Genomic DNA, 11,173 nt, shown 5'->3' with positions numbered 1-11,173 from the left:
CCACAGGCATAAAGGCAACACTTGATAAAATGTGGTAAGGTGTAAAGTGAAACCACATCCTGCCAAGATAACAACACACCGTGTCATTGGATTTCGTTTAAAAGTTGGATGAAGGAAAACATTGATTACTTTTTTCAAATCCAATCAGTTTTCCATGTTGATACAACATCAATGTTGATACAACTTCAACATCATCACATTGGATTTGTTGTTGTTGTTGAAATTATGTGCCAAGTGGGATTGTTTCAGATGATCCAATATGGCTATTTTACATTTATTAGCCTACACACTGATGTACAAAATAAAATCCATAAATGAGTTTACCCTGATAATTGACTTGTGTAATTAACGTGGTGTCTAACTCACAGTCCACCATACTGTGAGACTGGAATGCTGTTTCAGTAAAGAAATATTCAGCTTATTCGGAAACAGACTCTTTTGTTGCTATGACAAAAAAGTCAACCAGTATATCGCAGCCAACACTACACTTGTCTGTCCAATGCATGTACATAGTTTGCCTGCGCCATAGCAAGCTGCTCTATGCATTGGTGAAGTCATTTAATGTTGAGCTAAATGTACAAAAAAAAATATTTAAGAGGTTTAAAAAGGAAAGGAGCGACCACTGACTACAACCAAGGTTCAATATCAAACAATGACACAGGCATCCTCTCTTTGACCACGTACAAACAGAGAGAGAATGAGCGGTGGGCAACCTTTTTTACTACCACTGAGTAGGAAGGGGAAGCCATGCAAGCCACCAGCATTGTGACACACCCCACTCAACTTCCCCCTATCTCTAATACTGGAGGTCATATGTGAGGGTGATGGGTGTTCCTCCTTAAACTGCTGTAGAGAAAGAGTGACTATGTATGCATCAGTCACTCAGATACAGAGACCAGCAGCCAGAGGACATGGAGCCAAAACAGATCAAAGAAGGATACCTTGTCAAAAAGGTGAGGGTGATAGAGGAAAACATGTTCCTCTTAAAATACAATTATTACTATAGGTCTTTGTGTTTAACTTGGGCCAGAATGTAATACTGTAGATGTGTTGTGGACGGTTTAGTTATTAGAAAATAGATGATCTCACATTTGAGAACGTTAGGGACAAGATCCATCGATGGAGACTCTGACAAGAGCTAGTAACATCAAGTCAGCTGGCACTATATTTGACATGTCCAACTTAAGTTGTCAGTCAAGTGCTCAAATTAAACTGGAAGTTAGTAGATTAGTTCTAGGACTATTTGCATTTGCCCTGAGACTTGATCGCTTCCCACATGAAAAACATAATATAGTGTGTATTATGGTAGAAATACTACAGTATTCACTGTAGTGTTGTTGCGGACTCTACTGCAGTATTTACTTCAGTCCGATAAAAACACAGTTACAGTTTACTATAGTATAAATAATGCAGTAAAAAAAAGAGTAGTATATACTAGAGAAATTACTGTAGTGTTTTTGCCGATTGTAGTATGGTATACTGTAGTATTTACTGTACTGCTTTTGCGGACTGTAATATACTGTAGTATTTACTGTAGTGTTTTGGGGGACATTACTGTAGTATTTACTGTAGTCTTTTTGTTTTATTATCTTTGACATAGAAGTGGGGGGCTTTTTCTTCGAGGAAACCTACTGGAGAAATACTAAGAGAGCAAATGTGCCATAACCTGTAGCTAGGACAAACTGGGTTCTGAACAGAGAATTCAGCGCTTCTGCTCTTGTCTTTAACCATATGCTTTATACATGGCATGTAGGTTTCTTACTTACGGGGTGCACAAATTGGGATATGGGGAGGGGAATGGGCAGAATATATGCAAATTACATACTGTAGTATTTACTATAGCTAAAAAATGTAGTGTTTTTGTGGACTGTAGTGTTTTTGCAGAGGTTTTTGTAGTATTTACTACACTGTTTTTTTGTGGATAATACTGTAGTATTTACTATAGTATTCTACAGTATACTACAACATTCTAAACTAAGTACTACACATGATCGAGGAATAGTACAGTCTGTAGTATAAGTACTACACATGATCGAAGAATAGTACAGTGTAGTACAGTTTTCTACAGCACACTTTGTTTTATGTAAATTAGCTCAGTTTAGAGAGACATGAGCAGATAGCAACAAAACTGTTTCCCCCACAAACAACATTATCTGAAAATAGTCTTCACACTTTGTATTTCTCATGGCCTGACAAATGACTAACTCAGATGATTGGTCGCGTGACTCTTAGTTTGGGGTCAGATGAAGATGGATAACCCATGACCTCACAGGATTAATCATAATCTATATAACTTAATCTATTGATTAGAAGATGATTCTGTCATGTCACATACTATACTGTTCTTTGCGTATAAACTTTTGCCTGTGCTATTCTTATGCATTACAATTGTTATCAGTTGCTCAGTATCATTGGTTCATATTAGTAGAAGTATAGGTAGTGCCTGTGATACTTTTGCATCATAACTCTCTATGGTGAACCTTCATTAACAAAGTTAAGTGAAACGAGAACATTTCACAAAACTGAGTATTGGGTTGATGATTTCCTATGTGTATATTTCCTTTTTGTATGACCTTTTTTTTTGCTCTTGAGTATATTCTCTATTTGTAAGGATTGATTAAGCAACATTGAAATACTAAAATACATTATTCATGTTAGCTATATACATTTCATGCCCAGCATCCAGGCAAGCCGATATGGATTTGATAACACTTTACATGATATTTCTCTTATACCTGTCTATTAACAATGTAATCTACATGTTTCTAATTGCATTGTATTTGTATTTTAGGAACAGAGTTGAGCGGTTGTGGAATATCTGTGGTATAGGGACAGATTAACTTGTGTAATAACAAAAACAGCTCAACTCAATGACTACGCAATTACAATGTGATTACAAATTCTATCAACATGTACATTTCCTCCTTTATTCTTCAGGGCACAGTGCTGAACTCATGGAAGGTGGTGTGGGTGGTGTTGTCTGAAGATGGGGTGGAGTTCTTCAAGAGAAAGACAGACAACGCTCCCAAAGGAATGATCCCACTGAAGGGAGCTGTTCTGACCAGCCCCTGTCAGGACTTCAGCAAGAGGAATGTACGGTCACGTCACCTTTCAGTATTAAATACCAGTGTAAGTGTCTATCATTACTGTAGTGCCCCTCCCCCCCATGTAATGCAACATTGCCATTTTCTTGCAGTTTGTTTTTAAGCTGAGAACGGCCAAGAACCAGGACCATTACTTCCAGGCATCCCACCTGGAGGAGAGAGAGTCCTGGGTGAAGGACATCAAGAGAGTCATCACCTGTCTGCAGGGGGACAGAAAGTTCACCAGGAAGTCCACAAGGAGGTCCATTCGCCTCCCCGATACCATCAACCTCAGGTATGACCTATGACCTGACATACAAACTACCTATAATCCATGACTACGCTTACAGGAGCTACGTACAGGTCATTGGGAACTAAGTCATTTGATAACTTACGAAGTCTTGTCTGCTTTCTTGTCTGCCTTTTCTCAGTGAGCTGTACATTCTAATGAGAGACCAGGAGGATGGTGTCAAAGAGCTGAAGCTGGAGAAGGAGAAGAGAGTCTACAATCACTGCTTCACAGGTACACTAGCACATAAATGTATTAGGACTTAGGTGACAGTGGATTTCATTTGAGTCATTGAGTCTCATTGAGATAGATCATACCACTTTTGATTATCTTCTTTATGCATGTCTCTGCAGGTGGTACGGTGGTGGACTGGCTGATCTCTAAGGACAAGGCCAGGAACAGGCCTGAGGCTCTGATGTTGGCTACAGGACTCCTGAATGAAGGTTTCCTGCAGCCCGCAGGGGACCTGTCCAAAGAGGCGGTCGAGGGAGGGGCAGAGTCTGCCGTCCTCGATGATCCAGATGCACTCTATTACTTTGTGAGTGGATGGGTTGATTGTTGTTGTTAGTAATGTAGCTGCTAGTCTCAATATATTATTCCATATATGCTAGAAGATATGGAGATATATTGGTCCTTTGCTAGAAGACCACACAGACTGGGATATGTTTGAACACTTCTGATGTTAGAAACATATATGTACTGTACGTACAGTACCAATCAAAGGTTTGTACACACCTACTCATTGAAGGGTTTTTATTTATTTTTACTATTTTCTACTTTGTAGAATAATAGTGAAGACATCAAAACTATGAAATAACACATATGGAATCATGTAGTAACCAAATAACTCTTTAACAAATCAAAAAATATTTTAGAGACTTCAAAGTAGCTACCCTTGATGACAGCTTTGCCTACTGTTGGCCTTCTCTCAACCAGCTTCACCTGGAATGATTTTCAAACAGTCTTGAAGGAGTTCCCACACATGCTGAGCACTTGTTGGCTGCTTTTCCAACTCATCCCAAACCATCACATTTGGGTTGAGGTCGGGTGATTGTGGAGTCCAGGTCATCTGATGCAGCACTCCATCACTCTCCTTATTGGTCAAATAGCCCTTACACAGCCTGGAGGTGTGCTGAGTCAATGTCCTGTTGAAAAACAAATGATAGTCCCACTAAGCGCAAACCAGATGGGATGGTGTATCGCTGCAGTATTCTGTGGGAGCCATGGAGGTTAAGTGTGCCTAGAATTCTAAATAACTCACTGACCGTGTCAGCAGCAAAGCACCCCCACACCATCACACATCCTCCCCCATGCTTCACGGTGGGGAACACACATGCAGAGAACATCCGTTCACTTACTCTGCGTCTCACAAAGACACGGCGGTTACAACCAAAAATTTGTAATTTGGACTCATCAGACCAAAGGACAGTTTTCCACCTGTCTAATGTCCATTGCTGGTGTTTCTTGACCCAAGCAAGTCTCTTCATCTTATTGTTGTCATTTAGTCGTTTTTCTTTTGCAGCCATTCGACCTTGAAGGCCTGATTCACGCAGTCTCCTCTGAGCAGTTGATTTTGAGATGTGTCTGTTACTTGAACTCTGAAGCATTTATTTGGGCTGCAATTTCTGAGGCTGGTCTAATTAACTTATCCTCTGAAGCAGAAGTAACTCTGGGTCTTCCTTCCCTCATGAGAGCCAGTTTTTTCATAGTGCTTGATGGTTTTTGCGACTGCACTTTAATACATTGTTCTGATTGACTGACCTTCATGTCTTAAAATAATGATGGACTATTGTTTCTATTTGCTTATTTGAGCTGTTATTGCCTTAATATGGACTTGGACTTTTACCAAATAGGGCTATCTTCTGTTTACCACCCCTACCTTGTCACAACACAACTGGCTCAAACGCATTAAGAAGGAAAGAAATACCACAAATTAACTTTTATCATGGCATACCTGATAATTTAAATGCATTCCAGGTGACTACCTCATAAAACTGGTTGAGAGAATGCCAAGCGTATGCAAAGCTGTCATCAAGGCAAAGGGTGGCTATTTGAAGAATCTCAAAAAACACTTTTTTGGTTACTACATGATTCCATATCTGTTATTTCATAGTTTTCATTATTCTACAATGTAGAAAATAGTACAACTAAAGAAAAACCCTTGAATGAGTAGGTGTGTCCAATATTTTGACTGGTATTGTATGTAAAAGCTACAATGTATTATAAGTGAGTTTTAAATTATGAGATAATACTGTATCCAAATGTGAATTTACATTGTATGGTGTGTTGCAGGCAGACAGTGGGTTCTTCTGTGAAGGCTACTCCAGTGATGAAGACGTGATTTTGAAGGAGGAGTTTCGGGGTAACATAATAAAACAGGGCTGCTTACTCAAACAGGTAAGACTGGAAACACTGTGTAAACACTCATTGAATATCTAGGTGATGAACAATTGTGAATATTACCGGATTATCAGTTCGCCAGCAGCATACCACCCTGCATCCCACTGCTGGCTTGCTTCTGAAGCTAAGCAGGGTTGGTCCTGGTCAGTCCCTAGATGGAAAACCACATGCTGCTGGAAGTGGTGTTGGAGGGCCAGCAGGAAGCACTTTTTCCTCTGGTCTAAAAAAAATATCCCAATGCCCCAGGGCAGTGATTGGGGACATTTCCCTGTGTAGGGTGCCGTCTTTCGGTTGGGACGTTAAACGGTTGTCCCGACTCTCTGAGGTCATTAAAGATCCCATGGCACTTAACGTAAGAGTAGGGGTGTTAACCCCGGTGTCCTGGCTAAATTCCCAAGCTGTCTCTCATACCATCACAGTCACCTACTCATCCCCCTCCTCTCCCCTGTAACTATTCCCCAGGTCGTTGCTGTAAATGAGAATGTGTTCTCAGTCATCTGACCTGGTAAAATAAATAAAAAATCTGATATTTTGGGATGTCCTGAATGATGCTTTATTCCATACTTAAAGGGGCAATCTGCAGGCAGAAATTGTGTAAAGTGTTAAGTCTATAAAAAGGATGTCTGCGATGAAGGAAGTGAAAGTACCCCACACACACCATATCTGTGGTCGGTGCTGTTTTCACAACTGATAGTAATCAGAAACAGAACCGTCCATAAGGCTTTGTTTTCATGCTCTCTTTTCCCCCCCAGGGGCATCGGAGGAAAAACTGGAACGTGCGGAAGTTCATCCTCCGGGATGATCCTGCTTATATTCACTATTACGACCCCACCAAGGTACAGGATTACAGCAGAGTGGAACATGACACAAAATTATTTTCAATTTCAATATAATTTTTCAAGAACATAACATGAAAAATGTGTCTTTCTCAATCTTTCCCTTGCTCTTGGCTAATGCCTTTCGTTCATCTCCATCCTGACTTTGTCTCTCTAGCTAATCTGTTATTTTCTCTCTCTCTTTGCCCTCAATCCCTTTTTCTCCCCCTTCCCCACCCTCTCTTTCTGCAGGGTGATGAGAACCCTTTGGGCTCTATCCACCTGCGAGGGTCTGTGATCACAGCAGTGGAGTTTGTTCCTGAGGGTGAGTTAATTACTGGGGAGTGGACATACACCGATCCAAATCCCACACTGACTCACTGAGTACATTTACATGCACAGTAATAATTCGATATTAAACTGATTTTGGCAGCAGGCAGATTATGCAATAGTCATGTAAACTCCTTACTCTGCTTATCTTAATTAAAACACCTGTTTTTTTTTGTTGTAATCTTTCAAATTATTAGAACAGTGGCAAGAAAAAGTATGTGAACCCTTTTGAATTACCTGGATATCTGCATAAATTGGTCATAACATCACGTCTGATATTCATCAAAGTCACGACAATAGTCAAACACAGTGTGCTTAAACTAATAACACACAAGTTATTGTATTTTTCTTGTCTATATTGAATACATAATTTAAACATTCACAGTGTAGGTTGGAAAAAGTATGTGAACCTCTAGGCTAATGACCTCCAAAAGTGAATTGGAGTCAGGAGTCAGCTAAACTGGAGTCCAATCAATGAGACGAGATTGGAGATGTTGGTTAGAGTTGCCCTGCCATACAAAAAAACACTCACAAAATGTACGTTTGCTATTCACAAGAAGCATTGCCTAATGTGAACCATGCCTCGAACAAAAGAGATCTCAGAAGACCTAAGATTAAGAATAGTTGACTTTCAAAAAGATGGAAAGGGTTACAAATGATCTCCAAAAACCTTGATGATCATCAGTTCACGGTAAGACAAATTGTCTATAAATGGAGAACATTCAGCACTGTTGCTACTCTCCCTAGGAGTGGCCATCCTGCAAAAATGACTGCAAGATCACAGCACAAAATGCTCAATGAGGTTGAAAAGAATCCTAGTGTGTCAGCTAAAGTCTTAAAAAATCTCGGGAACACGCTAGCATCTCTGTTGATGAGTCTATGATACGTAAAACACTAAATAAGAATGGTGTTCATGGGAGGACACCATGGAAGAAGCCACTGGTGTCCAAAAAAAACATTGCTGCACGTCTGAAGTTCGCAAAAGAGCACCTGGATGTTCCACAGCACTACTGGCCAAAAATGATGTATACGATCTTTATATGTCCGAACTCAAAATCAAATATGCTTCCCGAAAATAAAATGATAAAATAAATCCAATTTATTTGGATTATTTTGATTTTCTGCATTAATCAGAATGCCATAAGGTATCCTGTTTTTAGATGTGTCCATATAAATAGGTTTATTAGGGAAATCGTTCTTCTTGCAAGGCATGTAAACGTTGTAATCAAACTATTATATTAATCTGACTATCTCCCACAATAATCACATTATTGTATGCGTGTAACTGTACTCACTGACTTAGTGCTCGATTCATTGAGGTTGTTTTGGCGGTGTCAGAGGTGGAACTGAGTTAGAGCTGTCAAATCCACAAGTGGCTCCAGGCATTATACCTAAAGATACCATTGCCCATGCAGCCTTGTTTACAAGTTTGAAAACACTAGAATGTGACATATAATCTACACCTTGATTAGGATTGTAGAAATACTCATTATTTTGTTTCATGAGTTTTTAATTTGAGTGTAATTATGGCCTACACTTTCTCATTCTGAACTACGTGAATGGGGTGGGTGTGGCTTCGTGACCATGATCACAAGAGCAGCTGCTCACCGATTTGACTGCTCCAACCCAGTTCCACCTCTGACACCGCCAAAACATCCACTATGCAGGTGTCTGCTATCCCGGTTAATGCTTGATCTGATTGAATCTAGGCCTAGGACTATGAAGTGTACTGTTTACTGTTAGCAATTTCCTTTTAACTCTTTTGACAATTTTTTCTTCTTCATTGTTTCTTGGTTCAGCCAAGAGGTATGATGTTGATGGGAATCTCTTTGAGATCATCACTTCAGATGACACACACTATTTCTTACAAGCGACTACACCCGAGGAGAGGAAGGAGTGGATCAAAGCCATCCACACTGTGTCTAAAACTGGAAAATAATCACAACAGCCCACACAGCTAATTTGAACAACTTACATTGAGGGATATGGATTATGGTTGGCGTGTACAAATACTTGTTGCAGAGCCAGAAGGAATCTGAATTTAAATAATTTAGCCATAGAATTTGAAGGATGAATGACTGATCCAAAATTCAGCTTTTACGAGTTGTATGTTTCTTATTGTATTTATGTTGAATGATTACACATTTCCTGTACATATAGATAAAATGCACCCTCACATGTTTTTCATAATTCACCATGATGTGGGTGCACTCTCACCTTTAGATATGAGATACAGGCAGACTGTGAAGGGTACAATGTTCTGTGTAGAAAGGCGTGAAGTTCTGTAATGGTTTCTGGTGTGGCCTTCTGCTTTTCCATCCAGCAGCCTGAAAGAAATAGGACAGTTAGAAGAATCTCACCATTGCAGACAGTTCCTATGACTGAACAAACACGTATCATATCCTGCCTTTGAGGACCCTTGTCACTCTGTGGTTTTCATGATGTTCTTATCCCATATCACTTGATATGCACATTGTCTATGTACTGACTGTATATCGCTGTGTTCTAAATCGAGTGTCTGTCAAAAAGTATAAATTAAATATCTACTCTTTGTCTCCACCTTCTGGTTTCTGTCAAAAAGTAAATGTCCAAAAAAGTTAGAGTTTTCAAACAACCCAGAATTGTGTGCCCCTACTATTTGACATGTGCCTTTGACTCTCCTCGTGTTAATCTACTCCGACCGGGCGTTATGACATCCTGAAAGATGTAATGCCTCCCGAATACAATAAAAGACAGGGTTCAGAACTTTCATGAAAAGCAGAATAGCAAACATATCATATCAAACTGTGCCTTTCCAAATCATGTCCAATCAATTTAATTGTCCACAGGTGCACTCCATTCAATTTGAAGAAACATCTCAAGGATGATCAATGGAAACAGGATGCACCTGAGCTCAATTTCGAGTCTCATAGCAAAGGGTCAGAATACTTACAGTACCAGTCAAAAGTTTGTACACAACTACTCATTCAATGGTTTTTCTTTATTTTTACTATTTTCTACATTGTAGAATAATAGTGAAGAAATCAATACTATGAAATAACACATATGGAATCATGTAGTAACCAAATAAGTGTTAAACAAATCAAAATATATTTTATATTTTAGAATCTTCAAAGTAGCTACCCTTTGCCTTGATGAGAACTTTGCAGACTCTTGGCATTCTCTCAACCAGCTTCATGAGGTAGTCACCTGGAATGCATTTCAATTAACATGTGTGCCTTGTTAAAAGCTAATTTGTTGAATTTCTTTCTTCTTAATGCGTTTGAGCCAATCAGTTGTGTTGTGACAAGATAGGTTTGGTATATTTGGTAAAAGACCAAGTCCATAATATTTCAATAACAGCTCAAATAAGCAAAGAGAAAAGACAGTCCATCAATACTTTAAGACATGTGTTACGTGCCTCCTAAGAGAAGGGAGGTGCAGGAATCAGGAGCAGGAGAGCAAGGAAGTCCCAATGGCACAATCGTTTATTTAGAAGTCCCAACTCAACAAGGGGGGTAACACGGGGGGGTAACACGCCCAAACGAAGTCGCCACACACAGGGAAATAAACGCAACACACGGAGGAGAAACATCTACTCCTAAACACATTCCAAAACGGTACAACTACCGTGAGAAAGAAAACCCTGTGGTGCAAACACGCACCCCTAACAAAGTAACAACAGCAAATAATCATGCAAAAAGACTAGCAGGCAGCGGAGGATAATAAACCCACCGAAATTAACTAATAGGACACAGGTGTAAACAAAACAGACAGACACAAACAAAAAGGACAAATTGGATCGGTGGCAGCTAGTAGGCCGGCGACGACGACCGCCGAGCACCGCCCGAACAGGGAGAGGAGCCACCTTCGGTGGAAGTCGTGACGTCATGAGGGTCAGTCAATCAGGAAAGTTTCTTCAAGTGCAGTCGCAAAAACAAACAAGCACTTTGATGAAACTGGCTCTCATGTGGACCGTCACAGGAAAGGAAGACCCAGAGTTACCTCTGCTGCAGAGGATAAGTTCATTAGAGTTACCAGCCTCAGCAGCACAAATAAATGCTTCAGAGTTCAAGTAACAGACAAATCTGAACATCAACTGTTCAGAGGAGACTGCATGAATCAGGCCTTTATGGTCAAATTGCTGCAAAGAAACCACTACTAAAGGACACCAATAAGAAGAAGAGACTTGCTTGGGCCAAGAAACATGAGCAATGGACATTAGACCGGTGAAAATCTGTCCTTTGGTCTGATGAGTCCAAATTTGTAATTTTTCT

At 39.9% G+C, this 11,173-nt stretch overlaps 1 protein-coding gene across 1 annotated transcript; it reads left to right on the top strand.

Moving 5' to 3' along the window:
• Window positions 1-885: 885 nt before the first annotated feature.
• LOC139570880 (pleckstrin-like) lies at window positions 886-9,476 on the top strand. The gene is made up of 9 exons (XM_071393178.1): window positions 886-953; window positions 2,938-3,093; window positions 3,197-3,378; window positions 3,515-3,606; window positions 3,726-3,910; window positions 5,665-5,769; window positions 6,525-6,608; window positions 6,840-6,912; window positions 8,717-9,476. Exons 1-9 carry the CDS (start codon window positions 912-914, stop codon window positions 8,854-8,856), a joined length of 1,059 nt encoding a protein of 352 aa, XP_071249279.1. The 5' UTR covers window positions 886-911; the 3' UTR covers window positions 8,857-9,476.
• Window positions 9,477-11,173: the final 1,697 nt, after the last annotated feature.

Source organism: Salvelinus alpinus, chromosome 3 (assembly GCF_045679555.1).
Source record: "Salvelinus alpinus chromosome 3, SLU_Salpinus.1, whole genome shotgun sequence".
NCBI classification, from domain to species: Eukaryota; Metazoa; Chordata; class Actinopteri; order Salmoniformes; family Salmonidae; genus Salvelinus; species Salvelinus alpinus.
Note: the sequence above shows the minus strand (reverse complement) of the source record. Positions and strands in the feature narration are given on the sequence as shown.

Coding starts and splice junctions, on each gene's coding strand:
- LOC139570880 (XM_071393178.1), top strand. CDS start 912: ATGGAGCCAAAACAGATCAAAGAAGGATACCTTGTCAAAAAG. Junction 3,094..3,196: donor AGGACTTCAGCAAGAGGAAT/GTACGGTCACGT, acceptor ATTTTCTTGCAG/TTTGTTTTTAAGCTGAGAAC. Junction 6,609..6,839: donor ACTATTACGACCCCACCAAG/GTACAGGATTAC, acceptor CTCTTTCTGCAG/GGTGATGAGAACCCTTTGGG.